Source organism: Ptychodera flava, chromosome 3 (assembly GCF_041260155.1).
Source record: "Ptychodera flava strain L36383 chromosome 3, AS_Pfla_20210202, whole genome shotgun sequence".
In the NCBI taxonomy this organism is placed as follows: Eukaryota; Metazoa; Hemichordata; class Enteropneusta; family Ptychoderidae; genus Ptychodera; species Ptychodera flava.
The window spans coordinates 33,427,791-33,455,650 of NC_091930.1; the positions used below are offsets into that span (position 1 = coordinate 33,427,791).

The window sequence follows — 27,860 nt, forward strand, 5'->3', positions numbered from 1 at the left end:
CAGCACAGCTTTTGACCCAATACAAGTATTCTTGACCTCTTATGTTGTAGAAAAATACGGAGTTTTTGGCTCTATGTAAACATGTACAACTTTCAGACAACAGGCAGCAACGGTCACTTGAATGGGCAAGTTTCGAGTTGTACAATAGGGTAATATATACTTGATCGAAATAGTTCGTAGCAACCAGATATGAAACACCCATCTATGGCGCATGATTTTATTTTAGGGTATGTTTGTTGCCAATAGAAATTATACAATTATCCAGTATTCGCCTAGCACTTTCGTTGCAGTATTTCTTTCGTTCCTGTATATGAAAAGGTCTGGCCAAATGTGGGTTTTGCGATCACACCGACACTTCACACACACTCGACAAAAATAGTGTAGCCTATTGTCATATTTCGTTGAAATTTATTCCTTTACTAAATGGTCTGCAGAATTTTGATATGACCAAGATGTTCTGTTATATGCCTGTTTCAATTGTTCGGCTTTGGCCCACTATCTGAAACTGCTACATTGTTATGACGTTCAAGATTGTTACACACTCAATGTTCTGCGCATATCTACTTCTGCCTCATGAATATGTAAACGATTGCTCGCTTTCTGCCTGGCGTTCACGATGAGAGTGGCATTCGGAACAATCTTAACGATGACATCTGGACTGAGATCACGCACGCGTTGCACGGTATATTTGTTATGGCTTCTTTTCGTGGACAGTGTGGATGCTTGTCAGACGACTGAAGGTAAGCTATATTATCGAATTACGAAAAGAAAATTTCTCTCTACAAGTTTGAATATTTCATCTCCCACAACCCACAACTGCTGATGAAATATCTAGCATTATCGGTTCTTCACCATCAACATACTGTTGCTTAGACCCAATTCCCACAAAGATTTTTAAGAACCCTGTTATTGTAAATGCTCTTTTACCACATCTTACTCAGATTTTCAACGACTCTTTGCAGTCTGGTTCTGTACCTGATGTATTTAAGTTAGCCGTTGTTAAACCACTACTCAAAAAACCATCTCTAAATCAGGAAATTCTCAAAAATTTTCGGCCTGTTTCAAATTTCTCGTTTTTATCGAAGATTCTTGAACGTATTGTTGCTGACAGATTAAATACCTATATTGTCAGCCATTCATTAGATGAACCAATGCAATCTGCCTACAAGCCAGGACATAGTACTGAAACAGCTCTTTTAAGGTAACAAATGATATTTTGCTTGCCCTCGATGATAAGTGTGATGTATTCTTGGTCTTACTTGACCTTTCTGCTGCATTTGATACTGTCAACCACACTATTCTATTAGATCGTTTAAGAGATCAATTTGGTCTTTTGGTTATGCACTTAAGTGGTTTGAGTCATATCTTTCAAATCGAAGTCAGTGTGTTCTTATAAATTCCACTCAATCATCATTTCATCCACTTGATACCGGGGTACCTCAGGGATCAGTGTTAGGTCCAATTCTTTTCAATGTTTATACCTCTCCGCTCGGTAAATTAGTCGCTAGTCATGGATGTCTTTATAGTTTTTATGCTGATGATTCAACATTGTATATGTCTTTCACCAGGGATAATGCCATTAGAATGATTTCAAATCTTGAAAATTGCATTTCAGATGTCAGACTTTGGATGTCTACAAATTTTCTCACTTTAAACGATGATAAAACAGAATTTGTAATTTTCTCCTCGGATTGTCCATCTGATAGAAATATCACGGAAATTTGTGTTGGAGATGCTAAAATTCCTGTTTGCTATCAGGCCAAAAGCCTAGGCGTCATCCTTGATTCTCATCTCACACTGAGACCTCATGTTTCAGAGATCTGCCGTACGGCAACCTTTCATCTACGACGCATTGCTCGTATTCGTAAATATTTATCAAGGTCTGCCACAGAACAACTTGTCCATGCTTTTATCACATCTCGTATTGATTTCTGTAACTCTCTGTTGTATGGACTTCCGAATAATTTAATCATTCAGATTCAACGTGTTCAAAACATGGCTGCAAGAATTGTAACTCGATCAAAAATCTCTCTTCATATCACCCCTGTTCTGTACCAGTTGCATTGGTTACCGGTGACACAGCGCATTGTATTTAAGATGTTAGTCCTGACTTTTAAGTGTATTCACGGGCTTGCTCCCAGTTATCTTTCAAATATGATATCACTCTATGTTCCATGTCGTAACTTGAGGTCAGCTGACCAGTTCAGACTTCGTCCGGTTCGATCGCGCACAAAGAAGTATGGAGATCGTTCGTTTAGTGTGGCAGCTCCCATACTCTGGAACAGTCTTCCATTAGATATTCGGCGTTCTCCTAGCCTGTCAATTTTTAAAACTAATGTTAAAACTTTCCTTTTTAAACTTGCTTTTTAGACTTTGGTTTTAGATGGTTTTATTGTAGTTTTTTTATTACTGTTTTAATTGCTTTTTGTGATATGTAAATTTTCTCACAGCGTCCTTGATCACTTTGTTGTGGATATTGACGCTTTATAAATAAATTATTATTATTTATTATTATTATTATCTCGTTCAGAGGATGTATCAACGGTATATTTTGCTCATCGCCTGTGGTCATCTCATGCAATGATAAGCGATCTCGGTTCAACAGATAGCGCACTATCACTACCAGTGGTATTTTAGTAAGCTGCTTTTGTAAGCAAGAGAGTTAACTACATGGATATTGAGATATCATCACATGTGCAATTTGTTTGTAAATATAAAAAAGGGGCTTTTGCACAAAAACATACGATTCATGTAAAGTCTGCTCTGTTTATTTGCATTCCAAATGGAATATATTTGGCAGATTATGTCATGTATACTATCCAGAGTGTTTGTACGAGAAACTGAAAATACATTCTCAAAGCCCTGTTGTTGTAACTGAAATCTGTCTTTACACTGCCAGTCATTTTTTGTCGACTGCAGAATGATTTTATTCTTAGTAAAATGTCCCTATACGATGTTACTGAAAATCAATTGAATATTCGTTCAGCCGACATTTTTAAAATTCTTGTCCATCAAAATGATGCAGGCAAAATAAACAACTGCAGTACTGCTCACAGAAGACGTTCCGTTTAAAATTGAAAAAGTTACACTTGTTGTTTTAAAGGTCGGTTTTGATGACACAGAAAAAACAATTTCTTTTTTTTTTTGGTCAAAACTTTAGAAAGTGCAGTGTACGAAACATTAATTAAGTTGGGTTTGCAGTGCGGATATAATGTGAGAAAAAGAAATAACCAAACTTAACCCTTTCACCCCCAGTTCCCTGTATACAGGTCCAACTTTACCATAGAAAACAATGGATTTGGGACAAACCATGGTGGTGAAAGGGTTAAACTTGAGAAATTCATGGGTACCATCACAACCCTCGAGTTTAGGGGTTCTGCTGGATTTTTGTATGGAGTCCGGGCAGGGTGACTATCAACGAGTTTAGTGGCCTGAGTATTTTTATGAGTAACAATGCAACGGGAGTGAGTCGACTTTAAACAATAATATCTCTGTTTTAATAAAGTTAAGTGCATCATAAATATTGATATGATCACCAGATTACGAAGTGAAGGTTTTCAAGTACTTCCAACGATATTGCTCTACGTCAGCCCGGATGAAGCATGTGGGATTTTGATCAAAAAGTTATTAACCTGCTATACAAAGTGCATTGCCTTGAACGAGAAGTGCATTGAAAGTATACAAATTTATCGCGATATAAAATACCCATGGTTGGGTCGATGTCAAAGCGTGGTTGAAGGAGACACTGTCCTCATGTCAAGTCAACATGAAGTTTGTCATGATCAATACGTTTTCTCCGACGGGTTGGACAGCTACAGGTATTCAACGATCGGGTGAAAGAAAAATGAAACAAGCGCAAATGTTAGACCCAACCTTGACGGTAATGTGCAATGGATTTGCTTTTAGGGCATATTTAGTGCCCACATTTCTTTCATTTTTTGCAATTCTTGTTTGGGCACATGGAAAGGCTCTGAACTTGTTCTGTCAACACTGCATGTAAATATAATGCATCTTTTATAGTCAGAATGTCTAATCTAGATAAAATTTCATTAGAAACAATGTAACGAAGGAGGATTTTGCACGTTCGTAAAAAAAATCACATCATAAAGCATAGCCAAAAATTTGGAGAGGCAATATTTTTCTTTTGGTCTTTACTACTGACCATAACGGTTTTCAATGAAACGTAACGCATTTCGAGCTTAAATGAGTAGAAGAAGAAATTTCAGCCGATTGAGGATAATAGAGCACACAGTAGCATTTTAATTAGATAAGTGCAGTATTGTATTGCAGTGCGTAAGAATTTTGATATGTTAATTGCCACTTTGGCTGTATGAACACTCATGCAAATCAACATACAAAATCAACATACAATTGACATTTAATTTCCCAAGAGATTAAATGATAGGAATACAATCCTATTAGCTGTTTGTTGCCTAATGGTGTCAAAATATTTCGTCGCTTTGCTCAATTTTGAGTATGACTTTCTGCTGCACGTTTGTTCAAATTGGACCATTAATGTTGAGTGATGTACTCGGTACAGACTGATTGTAGAAAGGTACATAAAAAGAGACATTACACGTCAATGAATAAATACAGAGTTTTTAACAGGAGGATTAATGAAAAACCCGGGAATGTTTACAGCTTGCCCAGGCAAAACTAAACGAGACGTTATAGTGGAAATAACAGGTAGAAGCGGTTGAATGTTTGGACACTCAAGGAAAGTATTCAAAAGTGAAACAATGTCATTATAGAGAGAACAGTTGGCATCTGAACGAAAACCAGCACGGAACAAAAAAGAACTAGTTTGATAGGCTCTGTGCATAATGCTCCATTGTAACCGTCTTTCTTTATGATGGGATCACAATGACATTAAGCAAAGTTTTGTTTGATGGAATGTGGAATACTCAAAATGTCCCTCCAGATGGTGTCTAATCTGTCTGGTAAACATGCATAATGATGAACCATTATCAAGTACTTGAATTGTAAATTGCACCTTTTTCTATTTTACACAGAAAATAATTGTGCCCTGTAGAATGTTGCAGCTGAAAAGAATACACAGTATCTGGCGCATTGTCTGGATTCTTGTTACAAAAAGGATTTTCAATGTCGGATTTCAAACGAACAGGAATAGACTTGTAAATATATTGTAAAGACAAAGACATAATACACTGTGAATGAATCACAACTATATTACACAAATCTGAAGAAGTTAACCAACGATTTTCCAAAGTATTGAAAAGATCTGTTGTAACTTTAGCATTGACAAAGGCTGGTACAGTAAAAGGAGACTTATGAATAGGATGCATAATGAGTGGATTTTGAAAAAGAGGCTCTTTAAGAATGTCAGGAACACTCAATGGGATTCCTCTACGAACTTTGTCAACAGAATTCCAAAAATGTAAATACGACGGATGATTAACATCCTGATACAAATACTTTTGAATATAATTGAGACGTAAAGAAATACAACGAGTTTAAAGATTAGGCCTTGGCCACCTTAAATGAGAGGTAAGTACAGTGTTTCCGAAGGCATCCAATGACGTCCTTGCCAGACAAATCTTAGAAAAAGGGTTTAAAGAAATTGTTTGATTATCGGGAGTTGTACAAGTCAATCTATGAAGTAATTTTGATGAAATCAGCTGATTAATGACCAAAACACGACCTCTGTAAGACATGCCAGGTGCAAAAGACGACCAAAATTTCACCTTTTTTTTCAGTGATGGTCACTAATTCAGACCAATTTTTCTGACTATACCTTTTTGAATTACCAACATACACACCGAGCAGATTTAACCCTGTTGAGTTCCATTTGATATTTAATGGCGTGTCAATACGATTTCGCCACCTACCAGCCCAGAGACCTTCAGATTTCTTTAGGTTAACTTTTGCAATAGACGCATTTTCATATAACTGAAAAGTCACTAAAATCTTCATCTCTAGTAATAAAAACTTCAACATCATCGGCATACGCAGAAAGGCAGGTAGTATGACTAGGAGCTTCTGGTATTATCAATCCTCTTATGTTACTGTTATTTCTAATCTTATCTAAAATGGTTCTCAGGCAATCACATAAAGTTGACCAGAAAGTAAACAACTTTGTCTAATCCAACGATTAATTGAAATTGGAGCGGTAATGGAACTATTGATCTTTAACACTGAATGAATATCTGTATAGAGTGTTTTAATACGGCTAGTTTTCAATCGGGTTCGAACCCTCAACATATGGCATCAGTCGCCTAGCGGAGAGGCAACAGAGAGAACCGCTCGGCTAAATCTCCACTCCCAAATAAAGAGTGGTTCAATAGCCTGCAAAGTTGTTACATTTTTCTTACTGAGACCGCTCCACACGTTGTAGAGTTCGTGAAGCACTCACGCACGTACGCTCACTATCACACATCGCACACATACAAACTCAGAGTTCTATGAAAGTAATCATGACTGACACGGTCAAAAACATTTTCCTGGTCTAGAGCAACAATACCCAGAGGTGACTTTGTGTCATTGGCATAGAAAATACTATCCTTTAATAAATGCACATTATCAAGTATGTGACTATTTGGAATACAATAGGACTGATCTATATGAATTGTTTTGGAAAGAATATTACGGAAACCAATTGAGAGACCTTTAGTGACAATTTTATAAATCACTATACATAACAAGCTAATGGGTCTCCAGTTCTTGACTAACGTTTAAATGGCATCCAAGATACAGTAAAATTGGTCAAAGGTCACTCAAGGTCACAAATATTTAGTTTGGGGCTCATATTGACTTATGGGGCAAGAAGTGTTACAGTGGTAATTAAATACTGAAAAATAATTATTTAATTACTTAAAAATCTTCGTATCCAAAACGATAATTTTAATAACCTTGAAATTTGATATAAATCATTGTGGTAATGTCGTCTGCATTTATTGTTAACAGTTTATTTATTTATCGCATTTGATACAAATAAGGAAGAATTCAATATTTCAATCAAAGATGGCAGCCAGGTCACATGACCCACATTAAAAGAGTCATGTGCACTAGTATCAGAAGGCTTAATAAGCTCTTCAAGTTTGAAAACGCTGTGTGCAGCGGTTTTGAATATCTGTACAAATAAGGTACGGAAGAAGATGTAGAAGAAGAGGAAGACAGTTGATCGCCAGTAAAAACAATAGGGGCCTAAGCCCTCTGAGATTTAGGTCCGTAATTAATGATTTTTAAATGGCTATAGTGTTCACCATTTCAAATGTAGGGAGCTTGCAACTTTACAATGTGGTTGGCTTTACGATAGCCATACCTGTAGAGAAGGCTCCTTTCGGGTTAGCTAGTAACCAATCTGATTAAAATCAGATATAGAGTACGGCAACGTCTATACTTGCGCGGTATTCTCTTGCTGTCAAGTAGTGATAGGCGACAGCTAGAGAATACCTCGTTAGTATAGACGTCGCCGCACTCTACATCTGATTTTAATCAGATTGGCAAGTAACATGGCGTTGCTCTAAGCTTGACTGAGATGATCCGCACACCAAATAGAGAGGGAATTGAAGCCAATTTTGAAAACCTAAATATTTAATACTGTTTGTAAAAATGTGACTTCACGTAATGCTATTTTACACATGTGTAGCTTTATATACTCTCTCACTAAAAAGGAACAAGAAACAATTTAACTATGCCACACTTTACAGCGTCAAGTATTGTTACACTATTGTTCACGTGAACGCTTTGCAACTGTTTTATCTTCATGCCAGTTAGTTTTTGAAATCACCATCAATAAATGTGATATTTTCATCGCTTTTCAACTGGAACACATCTAAAATTATCCGGCTAAGGCTAAGCCGATGTCGAGACTTCTGTTATGAGTTATGAGAAACGTCAATTCTATGGCATCCAAGCAAAAATGTGATACCATTGTCGAACAGGCTGGTTGGTGGCGAAAATTTTCATTTATGGCACTTGTTATTCAACATTTCTGTCACTTTTCTCTTCGGTCTGTCAATCATTAACTTCTAAACGTCAACATTGGCTTTTCTGCATTAAAGTTACGTCTCCTTCAGGAAATAATTTATTCCAGAAATTATGACAAAAAATCGGAGTCTAACTAAAATCATGTCGATTTAGTCCAAAACTATGAAAAAAAGTACAGAGAGATACATAAAAATTTACAGAATGTTGCACTGAAATTTTGGAGGGTAAAAATATAGCACAGAAAGGGTTGATGAGGAAAGCGCAGTCTGTCTGTACCAAGTACATCACTCGACATTAATAGCCGTGTCAACCCTATTTGTAACAATTAACCCTATTTGTAACAAAATTTAACCCCATATAGGTTTAGTAAAATTTCGGTCAGAAAACAAGATTTTAAACATTTTTGACCGAAATTGGTGAAAATTGCCCCGAAACAAACTTTTGGCATGTATCTGCACGACTTGATTATATCTTACGAGTAGGCCTCTTATCCCAGGCAACCTGCACAACAACATTTAATCTAACGATCATTTTCGGAAAAAAAATGAGTTTCGACATGGAAAAAAAAGAAAATTGCCCCAAATATATAAATATGTATATTTCATCAAGATTTCATCAAATACGGCCAAGTTTCTTTGAAAATTAGGTTTTGTTACAAATAGGGTTGATTGTTACAAATAGGGTTGACATGTCACCCCTATTTGTAACAATCAACCCAATTTGTAACAAAAGCAGTTTCTGAAAAATGAGTTTTGACAAGGAAAAAGAAGAAAATGGCCCCCAAACATACAAATATGCATATTTTATTAATATTTCAACAAATACTGCAAAGTTTTTTTGAAAATTAAGTTTTGTTACAAATAGGGTTGATTGTTACAAATAGGGGTGATACAGCGTGCGCTCTATTATCCTAAATCGGCTGAAATTTCCTCTTCTGCTCATTTAAGCTCGAAATGCGTAACGTTTCATTGAAAACCGTTATGGTTAGTAAGGCCACAAAGAAAAACGTTGCCTCTCCAAATTTCGAGCAATGCTTTATGATGCGATTTTTTACGAACGTGCAAAATCCTCCTTCGTTACATTGTTTCTAATGAATTTTTATCTAGATTAGACATTCTGACTATAAAAGATGCATTGTATTTACATGCAGTGTTGACAGAACAAGTTCAGAGCCTTTCCGTGTGCCCCAACAAGAATTGCAAAAAATGAAAGAAATGTGGGCACTAAATATGCCCTAAAAGCAAATCCATTGCACATTACCGTCAAGGTTGGGTCTAACATTTGCGCTTGTTTCATTTTTCTTTCACCCGATCGTTGAATACCTGTAGCTGTCCAACCCGTCGGAGAAAACGCCTCGATCATGACAAACTTCATGTTGACTTGACATGAGGACTGTGTCTCCTTCAACCACGCTTTGACATCGACCCAACCATGGGTATTTTATATCGCGATAAATTTGTATACTTTCAATGCACCTCTCGTTCAAGGCGATGCACTTTGTATAGCAGGTTAATAACTTTTTGATCAAATCGCCACGTGCTTCATCCGGGCTGACATAGAGCAATATCGTTGGAAGTACTTCAAAACATTCACTTCGAAAGCTGGCGATCATATCAATATTTATGATGCACTGAACTTTACTAAAACAGAGATATTATTGTTTGAAGTCGACTCACTCCCGTTGCATTGTTACTCATAAAAATACTCAGGCCTCTAAACCCGTTGATAGTCAACCTGCCCTGACTCCATACAAGGGCAGAACCCCCAAACTCGAGGGATTTATGGTACCCTTGAATTGCACCAAATGACTTGTAAGTTGGTGTATAGGAAACCTTAAAAACGTTAATCGTTCATATGGCTACCATAGCAACTGGTCAAATGAACTAGCGGCCATTTTGGATTGCATAAAAATTTAGCAATCAATCTCATGTAAACACGTTTTATAGGCCAAATGACCATACACTGAAGTTCAAGGTCACTGGCCTTGTCGATTTCGAGATTTTAAGCTATCATTTTCCAGAATTTTCTGTGACCTCTGACCGGTCCTATGCCTCTACAGCTAAGCTATGGCTATTATCTATTCTGGCCTGTATGAGAGTCCAATGAGGCTCTTGTCTATTCAAAAATGAGCAATAAGGGACCAAACTGCAGACCTGAATTTTTGGGTGACCCTTGAAATTTGACCAATAGTTCATCCCCTTCTTTATTAATTAGGCACATATCTAATTCTAGCCTACACGGCAGAGCAAGAGGTCGGACTCCTTTCACTCAGCAAAAAGTATGGGAGTAAATAACTATCACAAAATGTCAGGTGTACAAATATAATTTGGGATAACCAATCGAGCTAGAGGTATGATATTTGGTACAGAGGGATACGAATGTAAGAACGTTTTTGATAAAATAACCTGCGACCTCGACGACCTTTGACCTCAAATATGCACATTTGCCTATAAATAAGTGACCATGTGTGCCATACTCTCCTTAATCAGTACGAATGGGAACCTTATGGCGTTACATTCTGTACCTCATTGATTATGCACATACCTTTTTCTGGGCATATTTTTGGTAAATAGGGTAAACTATGGAAAGAAAGTTTGTTGACAATATGTCATGAAACCTCTATGACCTTTGACCTCGAATATGCATATATGACAGTGGTTTACATTTGATATTCGGTATGATGGGGCCTTATGACGGTACATCCTGTACGTCATCAATTTTGCACTAATTCTAATTCAGGGCATGTAAATTGAGCCAGAGATTTAATTTTTTGTACACGGTGATAACAATAGAAGGTAAGTTTGTTGACAGATGTCACCTGATCACGATGATCTTCGACCTTGAATATGAATTTCATGCCTATAAATCAAGAACAACATGTTCTACACCCTTCATATTCCGTGTGTTGGAGAACCTTATGGTGCCACATCCTGCACCATATTAATTATGTGCATATCTAATTCTGGGCCAGCCAATAGAGCTAGGCGTTTGATTTTTGGTTCAGAGGAATATATATAGACAAATTATTTTGCCACAAAGTCATTTTACCTTTGACCTCAATTCCAAAAATACACTCATAAATCAGTAACCACACACTACTGCCTCAATATTTGATGAGGTAAACTCCCTTTAAGCCACCAATGTTGAGGGAATCTGAATATTGACAATATATATCATATTAAGATATTGATGATAAGTGAAAATGTTTCAAATTTTTCATTGGTATAATACTGGTAGTATATGGTTCACCAAACTATGACGTCTTACGACATCGATGTGCTTGTCATTGCACTTTAATGGGTGTACACATATCCTGTTAAAGGCAAGATAACATACCTGAAGTTGTTACCCTGCTAGCCAGGTTCCTAAAGACGTAGGTTTTCCAAACTAGTCAAACACGAGGCGATTGCAATATGCAAATCAGCTATAATATTGTTGTACCCCACATCTGAATTTGACACATACATACATACATACATACATACATACATACATACATGCATACATACATACATACATACATACATACATACATACATACATACATACATACATACATACATACATACATACATACATACATACATACATACATACATACATACATACATACATACATACATACATACATACATGTAGGCACATGCACACAGAGAGACAGACACACAAACACAGAAACACACACGAACACACACGTATGTACCTGTACATGCCTACCTACCTACGTACATACACACATACATACATCCGTTTAATCATTCATTCGTCCACCTTAATCTTGTATTTTTTCGGTTTAGATATGCCAGAATGTTCTTTTTATGACAATACTGATCTGTATGGATCAGATATGTCCTTTGTGCAACTTGGTACATTTGGCGAATGCTGTACAGCGTGTGTGGACACGGAGGGGTGCAAGGCTTGGTCATATATCAAATCCGGTTCGGATGCTGGAAGGTGTTGCTTAAAGCATAGCATACCGGAGTTTACAGAAAGATCCTCTATAATATCAGGAATTATTCAAGGTAAAGTTGACAAACTATGAAAAACCGTGATTACATACATACATACATACATACATACATACATACATACATACATACATACATACATACATACATACATACATACATACATACATACATACATACATACATACATACATACATACATACATACACACACACACACACACACACACACACACACACACACACACACACACACATACATACATACATACATACATACATACATACATACATACATACATACATACATACATACATACATACATACATACATACATACATACATACATACATACATACATACATACATACATACATACATACATACATACTTACAGTCACAAGCACAGGCACGGCCAAACAGAAACAGAAACAGACACAAACACACACACACACACACACACATATGTACGTGCGTAACTACTTGCCTACTTACCTACCTACATTCATACATACACACATACATTCATTCATTCGTTCAGCTGAATCTTGTGATTTTTTTCGGTTTAGATATTCCAGGATGTTCTTTTTATGACAATACTGATATGTATGGATCAGACTTGTTATATCAGCAACTAAGTTCATATGGCGAATGTTGTACAGCCTGTGCGGAAAGAGATTGGTGCAAATCTTGGACGTATGTCAAATCCGGTATCAATGCTCGAACGTGTGCCTTAAAGCATAACATACCAGAGCGTAGAGAAAGTTCCTCTGCAATGTCAGGAATTATGCAAGGTAAAGTAGAAAAAATATGGAAAACAAACGTTATTAAACATATTGAATATAGTATACGATCTTATTACGCTTTCTAGATAAATAGTTTTAGGGTATTGCGATCAGGTATATTATCGGCGCCTAGAGAACTTTAAGACATGTTTATTGCAGAATATTTACAAAAGTATTGGACTCAAAAGAATTATAAAAATCAATTGTACTTCTCTCTCAAATGACGTCTTGCCATACATTCTTGATTTGCTAAACTATTTCCTTCCTTTCCTCAGATTCCGAGAAACCTGTTATTATCTGTCCCCCTAACATTACAAGAAACATTTTCCTAGACATGGCTACTATCCAGCTGTCATGGACACCTCCGAATGCCTCTGACAATTCTGGTACTGTCCACGTGTCCGGGAGTCATCAACCGGGTTGTAACTTTACCATAGGCCTTACAACAGTGTCATATAAAGCGGTGGATCCTTCTGGCAATAAGGCTTGCTGTATGTTTACTGTGACTGTAAAAGGCAAGTTGAAAGAAGATGGTGTTCTCAGAAAACTCTTGGCAAAAGAGCTTCTCATACTACTGTACTTCCATCGAAAGTATTGACCAATAATGCTAGCGTGTCAAATACTTTGCTAATAACTTTAGCTTAGAACGCTAGTGTTGTCCACCCATAGCTCATTCATATATTCACAATAACTTATTTATAAACTTCACACGTGATATATTCGTTTCTATGGAAATCCGGTCACGACATGCGACATGCGACCTGCGACTTCGAAACTGCGACCTGCGTCCTGCGTGTTTGTCAAACTGCGACCTGCGTCCTGCGTGTTTGTCAAACTGCGACCTGCGTCCTGCGTGTTTGTCAAACTGCAACCTGCGACTTCCGGGTGCTCTGGCCTAGCTGCCACCTGCGAGTTTGAAACGTGATCCACGATTTTAGGTATTTGGTGTTTATTAAGAGTATGAAAAGCGGTCACAAGTAATATCAGTGATAGGTGGTGTTATTTAGGAAAGAGATGGCCTTCGATGACACAGCTGTGTTGGCCTACGTGTTGTTCGGTTGCTTTCAAATTCCGGTTTCAAAGGGACAATGCTTATAAATATAAAGGAAAATGAGGGCAAATCCACACATCGGCTCTACCAATATTGTTTAATATTTCGATATGGTGAATAAAAGGATCATTGCATTTATTTTGTGTGGAATACATGGCGAGACACCGGTGAATCGATAGTACCTATGACCCTAGTCATGTGATCTGGGTCCCCGGTAAACCGATTTGTTGATTGAGTGATTGGTCTTAACGGTGTTTCGGAACCAAAAATGGGGTTCCTTCATCAATCCTCTCTTGTTTTGTATCCCCTCCGCTTGGTTGTGTGATGAAGTCATCTTAGTCCTCGAAGAGGAGAAGCCAGATTCGTTATTGAGAGAGTTAACTACTATTGACAGACTCTATAGTGAGCGATCCGGTGTGTAGTGTCATATAAACATGACCCAGCATCGACCGGAGTTTCCGGACGCTTATAAGGGTTTTTATTTAGGGCACATTTTGAGCGTTGCTAGTGCTCGTTATGTTAACAGTAACAGGTCGCATGTGGATGATGTCGCAGTTGTGAAGTCGCAGGTTACACCTAGGTCTAAATGCCGAAGTCGCAGCTCGCATGTTTCAAACTCGCAGGACGCACGTCGCGGTTTTGAAGTCGCAGGTCGCATGTCGCATGTCGTGACCGGATTTCCATACGTTTCTGACGTCCTTGCTAATGTGCTCGTTTAGGGTTTCTTCTGGACTAGCTACTTACATGTTTGACATTACAAGCATATGCTTTAAGTCACGTAAATTATTAAGGACGTATTCTCTACATAAATGCTAACTTGACTCATTGACTGATTGTCTGAATGACTGATCGGCTGGCTCGCTGACTAAATGACTGGCTTAGATAGATAGTGAGTTAGTTACTCACCCACTCACTCACTCATTATTTAGCCGCATGTTGTGAGTTCGAACCTGACTGAAAACACCGTATTTAGGGGCCGAGCGCCCTCATGGGCGAGGCCCCTATTGTTATTGCTAGAGTTCTACTATGGTCTTCTTCTTGTGCCGTTTTTTATGTCCTCCTTAATCTCAGAAACTGCTCAATGAAATCTTCTCAAACTTGGTTAAGGTCAATGAGAGGTAGTGCATATTACTCTTGAATTTTAAATTTGTCATGTGACCTGGCTACAATTTTCAATGAAAATATTGTATTTCATCTAATTTGCATAAAATTTGACCGGTCAAAATCTTTTCGCAAACTTTATAGGCAATACTATCAAGATGCTTCATACCAAATTTCATGGAAATGGACCAGGCAGTTTTAGAGAAGAAGATTTTTAAAGTATTATTTTTTCTGATTTTTCAATGACTTTTGACCTCAGCTATACCTCTGCAGCTAAGCAATACCAACGGCTTTTTCTGGCCTATGTTAGAGTCCGAGGGGGCTTGTGACTACTGAAAAATTACCAATAGGGGACCAAACTACAGATGAAAATTTTTAGGACGAACTTGACCTATGACCCTAGCATGTTTATATTCCTATTTAATTATGCACATATCTAATTCCCGCCTTTGAAGTAGACCCAGAGTTCTGATTTTTGGTACACAGGGACAAGTATTTGTGTAAAGGTTTTTTAACAAAATGTCACATGACCAGCACATCCTATATCTAATTAATTATGCACATATCTAATTCTGGGCGAGCCAATAGAGCTAGAGGTCTGTTTTGGTACATACGCTTATCTATGGTAACAAAGATTTATGACAAAATGTCACGTGACCCTGATGACCTTTGACCACAAATATACTTATATGCCTATAAATCAATAGTCACAATAGCTACATAGTTCATATTTGGTAGGATGATAGACCTTCTGATGCCACATCATATACTTCATTAATAATGCACATATCTAAGCTAGCCATTAGAGCTGGAGGTCTGATTTTTAGTATATAGAATAACTATGGAAAACAACTTTTTCACAAAGTGCCACATGACCTCGATGACCTTTGAGCTAAAATATACATATTTGTCCATAACTTAGTAACCATAAGTGCTACACCCTTCATATTTGGTATGATGGGACACGTTATGATGCGAAATCCTGTACCTCATTAATTTAACACATATCTAATTCTTGGCAAGACAATAGAGCTAGAGGTCTGAATTTTGGTATATAGGGATAACCATGGGATACAATTTTTTTGAGAAAATGTCACATGACCTCGATGACCTTTGACCTCGAATATCCATATTTGTCCATAACTAAGTAACAAACAGTGTTATACCCTTCGTATTTGGTACGATTGGAGACCGTATGATGCTCCATCCTGTAGCTCATTAGTTATGCACATATCTAATTCTGAGCAACCCAATAGAGCTAGAGGTCTGATTTTTGGTATATAGGGATAAGTATGGGATACAATTCTTTTTACAGAATGTCACATGACCTCGATGACCTCTGACTTCATGATCAGATATACATATTTTTCCATAACTCAGTAACCACAAGTGCTACACCTTTTATATTTATTATGCTGTGAGACCTTATAGGGCCATATCCGCTATTTCATTAAATATGCACATACCTAATTTTTGTACAATCCAATGGAGCTAGAGTTCTTATTTTTATTATATGGGGACAAATATGGGAAACAATTATTTTGACGAAATCTCACGTGACCTCGATGACATTTTGACCTCACATATACATATTTGTCCACATCCAACAGTGCTATACCCTTCATATTTGATACGATTGGAGACCTTATGACACAACATTCTATACCTCATTAATTATGCACATATCTAATTCTCTACAAGAGAATAGAGATCGATATCTGATTTTTGGAACAAAGGCATATCTATTAGTACAAAGATTTATGAAAAAATGTCACATGACGTTGAGGACCTTTGATCTTGAATATACTCATATGCCTATAGATCAATAGTCACAATGGCTATAAAGTTCATATTTGGTAGGATGGTAGACCTTATAATGCCACATCATGTACCTCATTAATTATGCACATATCTATTTCTAGGCTAGCCAATTGAGCTAGAGCTCTTATTGTTTGTACACGCTAATATCTATGGGAGCAAAGATTTTTGACAAAATGTCACGTGATCTCGATGACCTTTGAATTCAAAATTTACTTCTTCGCTATAAATCAGCAGCCACAATTTCTATACAGTTGATATTTGGTAGCATCATAGACAATATGGTCTCATATCATGTGACTCATTAATTATGTGCATATATAATTTTCGGCAAGAAAATAGAGGTAGAGGTCTGATTTTTGGTATGCAGAGATAACTATAGGGTCAAAGATTTATGACACGAGGTCACGTGAGCTTGATGACCTTTGACTCCTAATATAAATATATATAAATGCCTATAAATCAGTAGCCATAAGGGATAGCGACTGCATATTTTTAGAGATATAGTAGACTTAATGGTGTCATATCATATGACTCATAAATTATGTGCATATCTTATTTTGGGGTAGCTAATAAAGATAGATGTCTGATTTTTGGTATACAGGTATAAATATGGAAACAAATATTAATGGGAAAATGTCATGCGATATAATGACCTTTGACCTCAAGTATGTGTATATGTTTATAACTCAGTAGTCACAAGTCCTACATCCTTCATATTTTGTATGATAGGAGACCTTATGATGGCATATTTTACACCCTATTAATTATCTGCATATCTTATTCATAGAGATAGAGGTCTGGATTTTGGTACATAGAGATAAGTATTGAATATAATGTTTTTGACAAAATGTCATGTGACCTCGATGACCTTTGACTTCAAATATACATATATACCTAAAACTGAGTAACAATTAGTACTAAAACCTTCATGATTTGTGTAACAGGAGATCTCAAAGTGACGTATTACGTGTCTCATTAACTATGCAAGGTGCTTCGGCCCCTACAACTCTGCTTGCAGCTTTAATTTCTACTTGGGGTTGATAGCTCTGCTGGTTGACAGAATGGTCCACAAGGCTGTCTTTCACCCAGTTTAAGCAACGTATTCATTGGTTCGATAAGCAGGTATGCGTGTATGCGATGCGTGATAGACAGTGTGCGAGGGTGAGTGCGTCTGAACTCTACAACGTGTGTATGGGTCGCAGTCAGAAAAATGTAACAACTTAACCCAGTTATTGAACCACTCGATTTGAGAATGGGGATTTTTGCGAGCGGTTCTATCTGCTGCTTCTCCGCCAGGTGACTGGATGCCGTATGTTGTGACATTGTTATATCTTCAAAGCTTGACTACTGCAATGCTCTACTATATGGCTTGCCCGATACACAATTACAGCGGTTACAACGTGCCCAAAACACAGCGGCTAGAATTGTTACAAAGACCAGGAAATCCGACCACATTACCCCCATACTTATGCAACTTCACTGGCTTCCAGTACATCATCGCATTGTATACAAACTTTTGCTGATTACTTACAAAGCCCTAAATGGACAAGCTCCACAATATCTCAGGAATTTAATAACACCTTGTGCCTCATCACGTGTTCTTCGTTCATCTGATAAATGCCTTCTGCACACACCTAGATGGAATCTGACTACCTATGGTCGCCGCTCCTTCTCTGTAGCAGCTCCTGTCCTTTGGAACTCTTTGCCCCTGGACATAAAAACCTCTCCTAATGTCAACATTTTCAAAAGACGCTTAAAAACTTACATCTTCCAGAGAGCATTTTCATTGTAACTCTAAGCGCCACTGAGCATTGTTTAACTTTGGATATTAGGCGCTATACAAATTTTCTAGATAGATAGATAGATTGAACCCGACTAAAACACGGTATTACTTACTTACTTTTTGACCTACTTAATATTATCTCTCTTTTTATACTTACTTTTGCATGTTTCCTCGAGTTAATCTTTACAATTTTCTGTGCATTATGAAAAGGAATGACAAGACCATTCTTTGATGATTCGAATGGGATCCGGGCGAACAGTTCCACACACAATGTAAGCAACAATATATTGTGTCATTATTTTTAAAGAAATAAATGCATATGCTAGCAAATCTGAATACATTACAGTTTATATTCTACTCAATATGCCATTTTAGACGAAAGCCGTTGTTATTTATAAAATACAGACATTGTGAAATTCTTTACCAGTCAACAGTAAAGACAAAACTAACATTGTGCAATTATTTATTATTCCTTGATAAGATCATAAACAAGATAGATGAGTTATCTGATGCGATCTCAGGGCTGGTAAATGTCAACGTTTCTGCAGAAGAAAGTCAACACATGGCTGAAGGTAAATGATATAAATGATTGTAAGACTGATAGTAAGAGGACAGCCCGTATTCAAGTATGTGATTTTAAACATCCATTATTGACCACAAAATGGTTTTGTATTTATTGTATGTATGGTAGACATGAACTGAGGTACGTCTGACCAGTTTGATTAAATCATAACAACTTTACCTATGAAGTAATTCAGAAGATATTGTCGTGTATCTGTTGAAGAAAGTCTTGGAAGAGTTAACACACTACATGATTAAAAAAACGATGAATGTTGCAAAACTGCATTTGCAAAGATCTATTTTCTTGCTTTTGAAAAAAATTAGTTATTTACAATGTCTTCACCGAAAAATATTTTGTGTCCCCCAGACATGTTACAGGTATTGAACGATGGGATATCATTGTTGCAGAACAACGCTGATGAAATTGACATACCGATTACAAATGCAGATATGTTAACAAAATCTGTACTTAACGTAACGGACCACTTAGCAACGTTTCTTCTACGTGCAATCAAACCTGGCAGTGGTCCTGTAATATTCGAAACACCTTCAATTCGTTTGGACTTAGAAAGTGACTCCGTTGAGAAACTTACGAACGGTTCTCTAATGGTGGGGGGTGGAAATGGGTTTAAACTACCATCGACGGAAAGTCTCTTCACCAATATGGGATTGCAGACCACTGTGAATAGAGTTGTAAGTACAGGTTGCCAACGAACTTAAGCCTTATCGTACAATGAAAAGAACTTTGAATGTCGCTCTTTCTTTAAAATCGATCCTAAGACTTCTATCAAATACAATAAAAGAGACAGTGACTCTCTCTCTCTCTCTCTCTCTCTCTCTCTCTCTCTCTCTCTCTCTCTCTCTCTCTCTCTCTCTCTCTCTCTCTCTCTCTCTCCATATATATATCTATTATCATTGCAGGATGCATGAAACTTAAGTAACAGATAACATTGCCTGTACTTGAATTAATTTGTACTATTATTATAGAAATAACGTACAACGTGCTGACCATCAATTTTTATTTATGGGTAAGGGCGAGAGGAAAGCTAAAAATTAAAGCTTAGCCCGTTAATTTGGTTTTCCTCTCGCCCGCATCCATAAGTAAACGTTGATGGTTAGCGCGGAGTCTGCTATTTCCATTATATTATCAACGAACCCCCCAAAAAACTGTAATATATTTGCGAAAATATTCCCATGCGAACAAAAACGGTGCACCAGAACTCGTCATTGAGTAGTGCGCGCTGCAAAATTTTTGAAATAAATTTCTAAACTTGGTCCACATGTAATCCATTTTATTTTGTGAGTGATAATGATCTTTGTACAAATCACAATTTTCGTTTTACCTTTAAAGTTAATATGTTTTCGATATTATTCGTATTCATGGGCATGTAAACAAACCATACTGTGCATTTCTGGTGAGTCACGTGGTTCAGCTCGAGTAACTACTACTATTACTATTTGCATCATTGATAGGTCAAAGTTTTCAAGTGGAGATCGTTTAACTTTGGAAATAGGGCACTTGAAAATGATGTGTTGAGTTTAAGCTTCACGGACAGAGGAAGTAACGTGCTTGAAGGTAAGAATATCAAATATTGAACATATTAGTATGTGCGTACATTTTTAGCATTGCCGTAAAAGAGTGGAGTCATTTATCAGCTTTACATAAAAGCAAATAGACTAACTTGATAATTTATTCAATGGAAAATAACGGTATAACATCTTGTAAGACCTCAATATGAATAAGAACTTATCCGATATCTGGGGATTTAGATTTGCCCCTTTGAACAGAAGTGATGGGTTTTCTCTTCGCAAATTCTTTCGGAACTACATGATAGTGAAATGTGCATCAGAATGTAGTTATGGATAACGAGGTACTGTTCATGGAAGTTTATGTGTGGCTCCAACAATTAATACCCGGTATATGTTTTTTTTCTGAATGAATAGTTAATAGTACTGCAGAAGATATAGGCATTACCTTTGGAAGTGAATCACCTGAAATTGACTCCTACGTAGGGGTTGACGGTGTATATCTCGAAGTTAATGACGTCACATATTTCGGTTGGACGCTTAATGTAAGTGACTTTCAACATGTTATCGGTGTATATATATATATATATAATATATATATATATATATATATATATATATATATATATATAAAAATTATATATATATAATTATATATATATAATTATATATATATATATATATATATATATATATATATATATATATATATATATATATATATATATATATATATATATATATATATATATATATTCCCATGGTATTTTTCTCTGTTTGACGTCATCGTATACGAGTGTTTTCGCGGAGCCGTACAATTTCGAGCCGAAATATATTTATCACATGAACAGTCTTCCTATTTTTCTTTGATGTGGATGGATCAAAATTAATGTAACAAAGTGCATGATTTTTGTCGCGATTTTGTGTTTTATTTACGCGGATTACTTTTATGTAATGAGTAAAGCGGCCTGTCACCCAGGGGATGTGCAAATGTTTACAGGTATACTTTCATTCATAAATCCGATTAAGCCTAAATTTTGATACACCGAAGGGTATCTCCACCAATCAGACATACGGATTCGGTCACGTGCGCGTGTCAATCATTGTCTCGCGCTGGACCGATGCCAAGGCAAGCCTGCCATCGGCGGACATAGCTTTCACCGCGCTGGCGACGGATAACCATAGTATTTTGAGTTATTAGAATTATATTTTTGAATTTAATGTAATGACGCGATCGAAACAGTAGTTATCATTCTCAGAGAGACCGTGGCTTTTAAAATATCACAGCTTTACGACCTTGGCGAGCCCGAAAGATTCATATCAATGACACAAAGAGTGTTTGTAAGCTTATACGCTTGTAGTGGGCAATGCCGTCACCGGTATCCGCCGGTGGACATCTCGGTCGTCAGTGTTTTCGTCTTACGGACTTTGATGTTTGCTGTGACACATATATCGCCCGTAGGTACATCCTAATTTTGTTGCTTGACGGGAGCTCTGTTCTGTTGTGAGTGTTGTCCGAGTCAACTTTCGAAATACATCGGATTTTACAGCGCTGCACTGCAGAGTTAAGGCTACAGGTCGACAGCTTATGTCTTCACTACAGCCTTACGCGCGCTGCAGGTTTGATTCCGATCGAGAAACAACGGAATAATTTGTGTGATGAAGGAAATTTATCATTGTTCGTTGAATGACTTTATGTTTGTGCCTTCTATGTCGCTTTCCCGAAGATTATACGTTACTCATTTATTAAGTTGAACTTTCGTTGAGGTGTATCTTTCGGGTTTATCGCCAACCAGGATTGCCTGAGGTACGACGACGCTTGCGGAGTGGCGATCGCCAGGTACGACGATCGACGTCCACATTGAGCCTTACGACTGGAGCCGTGACGTTACTGAGCCATTGAAACGATCGACGGTATCCTCATTCGATTCTTAGGAATAGCTACAGATTTAGCGACTCGAAATTTCGTTGGACATGCCTTCTATGTTACCATATCTTGATTTATCGGGTCACGTTTTTTGTCAAAATGCCATGACAGCACGGCATCGATCACAACAAATCGGCCTGTGTCGCGAAGTGTACGTACGAACGGTACCATTGCAGGGAAAAAAGTTCCGGTTGATGACGTACAACAGGGGTAATATGGATTTCTTATCTGTGCTGGTGTACGTCCCACAGGTGAGGATACGGGCCAGTTCATGTGATAAATATTTATATAGTATTCCTTTATTTTGGTGAAACTGATTTCCCTTATGTGGATAAGTTTCAAGAATTAACAAATATTCATTTTTACGTTGAAGGTAAAGATGAAACGCACAATCTTTTTTACTGCATCTTAGTACGGTATCAACATCTTACTTAAAGGATGAACGCGTTAGATATTTGCAGTAGAAAACCTATTCTGGTTTTAACATTAACAATAACTGATAATACTTTATTAAACTTTAATAACTCATTTCAAACTGGAGTAAAAAGTAATTTTGCATTATATTCTCATTCTTAAATGGCAGACGTCGAAAGACTGACATTCAAAAAAACAAAAAATAACCAATTGAAATCGTGATAAGCAAAATTGAAATGACTCATACTCCAAATGTAAGAACTTTCTTGTCACGCAAAGGTTTGATTTTGTTATATCGTACTAAAGTATAAAATGTGAAATGTCACAAAATTTTACTCGGTCAAAGTGGAGTTAATATACTTGAAACTTGAAATACATAGAGATGCACAACTTACAACTTATCGTCATGCTAGAAGGTGCACCAACCCAATATTTTAATCTCAAGTTAACAAATTATTGAATATTGAACTAATCTTCGGGAAAAAAGTAATTTTGAGAAATACTAGTGTACACTTTGGTATTTGGGAAACCATCCGATTCAACTTCCGTATGAACGCCTATCGTTTTACGTGCATTGCAGATATTACACCTGTTCCACGCCGTCATCATACACTTCAATGTTTCCAAAGCGATCTATGGAAACACAACAGCGTACATCTTCAATGAGGTCGTCGAGTACTCCACCAACTACCGCGGCTATCTGTTTGGTTTTGACGTCCAGTTCAGTGGGGAGCATACAAGTATTTTTATTCCTGAGCACGACATCATGGAGGCTAGAGGATACTACTTAACTTTCGCGATCCCGCAGAGTAAGTTATAGCTGTCATTATCATTTGATTTGTGTGTGCACCATCCCTCCAGTCATGTGCGGATGGACGCCGGTGTGTATGTGTATGTTTGTGTTCACACATGGACGCTAAAAATGTGCACCTCCTTTTATTCCTGAGAATGCCGGATGAAGAAAATGAAATGATTAACCTTTTTATGGAGGTCACTCATTCGTGACACGACCACGTTTATTTGAAGAGTCACGGCGAGGGCATCATCAGTATTTCGATCATGACCACCAGCCCGAGGGCAGACAAAAAATCGTGATATTGCCCTCGCTCTCATGTGTTATTATTTTTATTACACCAAACAAGCAAACATGCAAAGAAAAAATAACAAAAAGACTTCTTCGAGTACAGTTCGCCTTCTGAGTCCGGACCTCAGCGTAAAATGTTGTCAGTGCCGAGTCCAGGGTTGCCGCTAAAGTTTGCCGATCTCCTCGGTGGCGTATCCAAATTTGTTGCTTGCATAGTCGCTGAACACAGAAACGCATTCATTGTTGCCATTTTCGTGCGTTTGCTGTTTACTTGCATCAAAATATCGTTTAACTGTGCCGGTGACAGCTCTGCATGACGTTTCGCAGCTATACGTTGCCGACTGCAAAGTACAACAAGCGAACGACAATTTGTTTTGCGCAGAAAGGATGCGCAGTAAGTAAAATGACGTCATTCATGTAATATCAAATGCAGAGGGCATCATCGCGTTCTTTTACATGTCACGTGAGTCGTGTTTAACAATGGCAGTACACGCTGAATGAGTGAGGTGTAATAAAGTCATATACTGATGTGCCTATTTCTTTCAGGGAATGATCTCAAGATCTCTATGACTGTCCAACACACCAAGTGTGGGTATATGAAGGATGTGTCTGGTACATGGAATAGTGACGGTTGCAAGGTAAAAATTGAAAGTATTTAAACCTAGATTTAGAAATAGACACTTAGGATCAGTTTAAATACAGTTGGAGTGAATTATTTTTGAAAATTTTTTCGAGTTTTCGATATTCTTTCTTTTGCCATCGAAGGATAAAAACACTGCATTAGTATTGCGTTGATTACGGACAACCCGTCTTGCCTTTTCCACCCTAAGGTATCACCATCTTCGAACATGACCTCAACCACGTGTCTCTGTAATCACCTGACGTCATTCACTGCCACCACTGCCACAGAACAATGAATGCAGTCACATAAGTGTTGGTACTCAGTGAACAAAAATGGAGGGATGAAGATACACTCAATGTAGAAAGCTTCTAGTTGGATTGCTGCTCGTGTGATCCCATTATGAAGTCTGCAAAGTGAATGAACTTTTAGAATGTACTATTTATGTAAAAATCACAAATGCGTTTCCTTAAAGAGTAACGGCATAGTTTGAAGGCATTTTGAATTAGAAAAATCAGCAAGCCTTAGGTAATACTTATAATGTTATTTGTATAGAGTCAAAGCTGAACAGGAATGGTTCATTTCATGAGCAGATAGCTTTTATTCAGATGTTGTAATATCGTATATTTCAAATGGGGCATGGGTCTATATAAAAAGTTGTTTTTTAGTGAGTAGATTTTGCAAGGATTTATTAGGCTATACGAAATATTTACAATATTGAAGACGCGATGTACAAAAACCCACTGAGAGTAAACGTTGCTAACCAGGATGTTAACTCTGCATATAGGCCAAGAAGACGATCGGAAGTAATTTGGGATAATTCGATCTTAATATTTTTCAAATTTCTCAAAAGTGCTAAGTGCTGTATAGTTGAATATTGCGATATTACAAATTACTCACAAAAACAAGTTAAGTGTATAACGTAAAAGAAAAGCAGTTGAGCTTACATTTGCAGGTAAAACCGACATTACTTCAGCATCCAATCATCCCAAATTAGTTCAAATCGTGTTAAAGGCAACATGCATTTTATCTTGTTAGAGCATAATGAAATGTTAAGCGGAGTTACATGGCAAGGATTGTTGAAGTAGGTAGATTTTGCCATGAAATTATGATACTAAGATCACACACAAAATATTAAAAAGATGACATGTACAAATAGCTGCTAAGTTTAAACGTTGATTACCAGACTTTTAAGTAAACATATAGGCTGAAGCAACACGCATATTTCCTGCAAAGCACACTGCATACTTATACAGACTGTTAACTTTGTCAATTGTATTTAATTATTTGAATCTTATGCAGTTTTTCACAGTCAATACTCCCAGAAGTCGTTTATTTGAAGTGTTTTCCCTTGAGCATGTGTTTGTGCGTACGTAGAGTGTTTGGTTTACTACAATGATAAGGAAGAACAGTAAACCTTCGATTATGGAACTGCACCAATAGGCCAACAGGCCGTCCATGCATACTGACGATGTCGTTGATCGTTAATATTGTTGAAACAGCTGACAAGGCTTTATTACAAAATGCAACATTAATGAAGTGAGTTAATTAAAGGGCCATTATTTGTAACTTTTGACCATTTTTTACCTCGGAAAATTCCATGTTGGAGGCTCATATTTGTTGCAAAATGTTGTTTTACGAAGAAACAAACATGATTAGTGATGTTATAGCCACATAAAACTGCTAATTTTTGTTCAAACGTGTTGCCCTTCCAAGCTCATTTGTTGACGTCTGGCATGCTCAGCGTGCTGGGGAGAACGCAGATATGGTGACGCCGCGATCACGCCAGATGTACAAGTTCACGTTTATTGCGGGATCAAAACAACATTGCGTCGAGGATTGCCAGACATCTGGCTACGCAACGTGCTCGGACAATGGACTACGACGTAAGTGCCGGGCATAAGTAATGAATATTTATTTTGAAATTGCTGTAAATGGCTCGCGCAGGTGCAGAAGAATGCCTACGTTGCAATCCGCGTGTCAACAGAGTTTGTATTTCTGTCCGGACAAAAATTGAAATTTTCGTTGTAAAATCACATGTTATTTAGTTGTAGGGCACGTAATGTTTCCGAATAATATGCGATTCGCTGTTATTTGACAGGCTATTCAACATGAGCCAGTGATCATTTCAATCAAAACTAACGGAAAAATCGCAAGAAGATACAGCTAATGGAACTTTAAATGAATACTCATTTTGTGTCATAGCATTTGAGTTAATATTCGTGAAGATGACATTTGGTTAATAATTTATTATCAGTCCAGAATTAGATGGCATATAGGCTATACTTGCTCTGTCAGGGTGGTTGTTTAATTTGTATTGTTGACATTGCAAACAATGGTATTCGGGTAGATATCGTTCATATTCTACATAATATTTGTTATAATATGATCACTTGTATGGCACAAAAAATTCTTCAAAAATCGTAGTTCTTTGAATTCCAAACGGCTTAAAATGTCACTTTATAATTAAGTATCATCTCCAAGCTGCACACAGCGGACAAGCCTTGATGGCGATATTACACTTGGTTTGACAACGATTATTTCGTAGCCAATTACAGTCTTCAATTATCCGATTGAGGTATACGATCGGTCGCACTCAAACGTTTGCAAGTTTTTTGTATCCTCTATCTTATAGGTATGCTTTTCGCTGAGTTCAATAATGAAAATGATGTAATATGCTTAGGATTTCAGGTATATAAAATATAATTTACGACATATAAAAGCACACTGCACACTTACTTATACAGACTCTCAACTTTGTCAATTGTATTATTCTCTGAGTTGTATGTAGTCTTTTAAGCTTACACGTAGAGTGAAAAAATCGCGATGCAAGTATGAAGTAGAAAGCAAAATTAAAATATCACATTTATCAAATTCAGACTATTCGCTTATGAGAGTATTATATTTATCTCTTTTACAAACTCTAATAGTGTCACTTTTACAAAACTACGTTTATGTGACGTATGAAAAATCAACTACTCGAGTAATTTGAAAAGACATCTTCAAGAACTTATTCAATTTTGTTTATCAGCGGTCCCTCTATCGCATCATTTATATGGTTTTTATGAGAAGATCTTTACGAAACATCTAAAAGATCGATAGACATTAATGAGCACAAGTTCATTTAAATCTGCGAGGTAATTTAAATTTGTCACTTGGGGAATATCATCTTCTCAAAGGAAGGTTATTACATGTATTAGCTCCTAACCATCGTTATTTGGACCATTTGACCAGTGTTTGTAAAAACAGATCACTCGGACAGTGACAT

The 27,860-nt window shown here is 37.1% G+C and overlaps 1 protein-coding gene across 2 annotated transcripts; it reads left to right on the forward strand.

The window, feature by feature from the left end:
• Window positions 1–605: 605 nt before the first annotated feature.
• Window positions 606–27,450, forward strand: LOC139129864 (polycystin-1-like protein 2). Of its 2 annotated transcripts, XR_011551706.1 has the most exons (12): window positions 606–740; window positions 12,489–12,713; window positions 12,980–13,219; window positions 18,671–18,732; window positions 18,942–19,032; window positions 19,389–19,714; window positions 20,495–20,597; window positions 20,966–21,093; window positions 23,470–23,698; window positions 24,520–24,611; window positions 24,804–26,478; window positions 26,694–27,450. XR_011551706.1 is itself a non-coding variant. In XM_070695546.1 (11 exons), exons 1-11 carry the CDS (start codon window positions 617–619, stop codon window positions 24,888–24,890), a joined length of 1,707 nt encoding a protein of 568 aa, XP_070551647.1. In that variant the 5' UTR covers window positions 606–616; the 3' UTR covers window positions 24,891–27,450. The 2 variants fall into 2 exon arrangements, 1 of the variants encoding a protein (XP_070551647.1); XM_070695546.1 differs by having other exon boundaries at window positions 24,804–27,450.
• The last annotated feature ends 410 nt before the right edge of the window (window positions 27,451–27,860 follow it).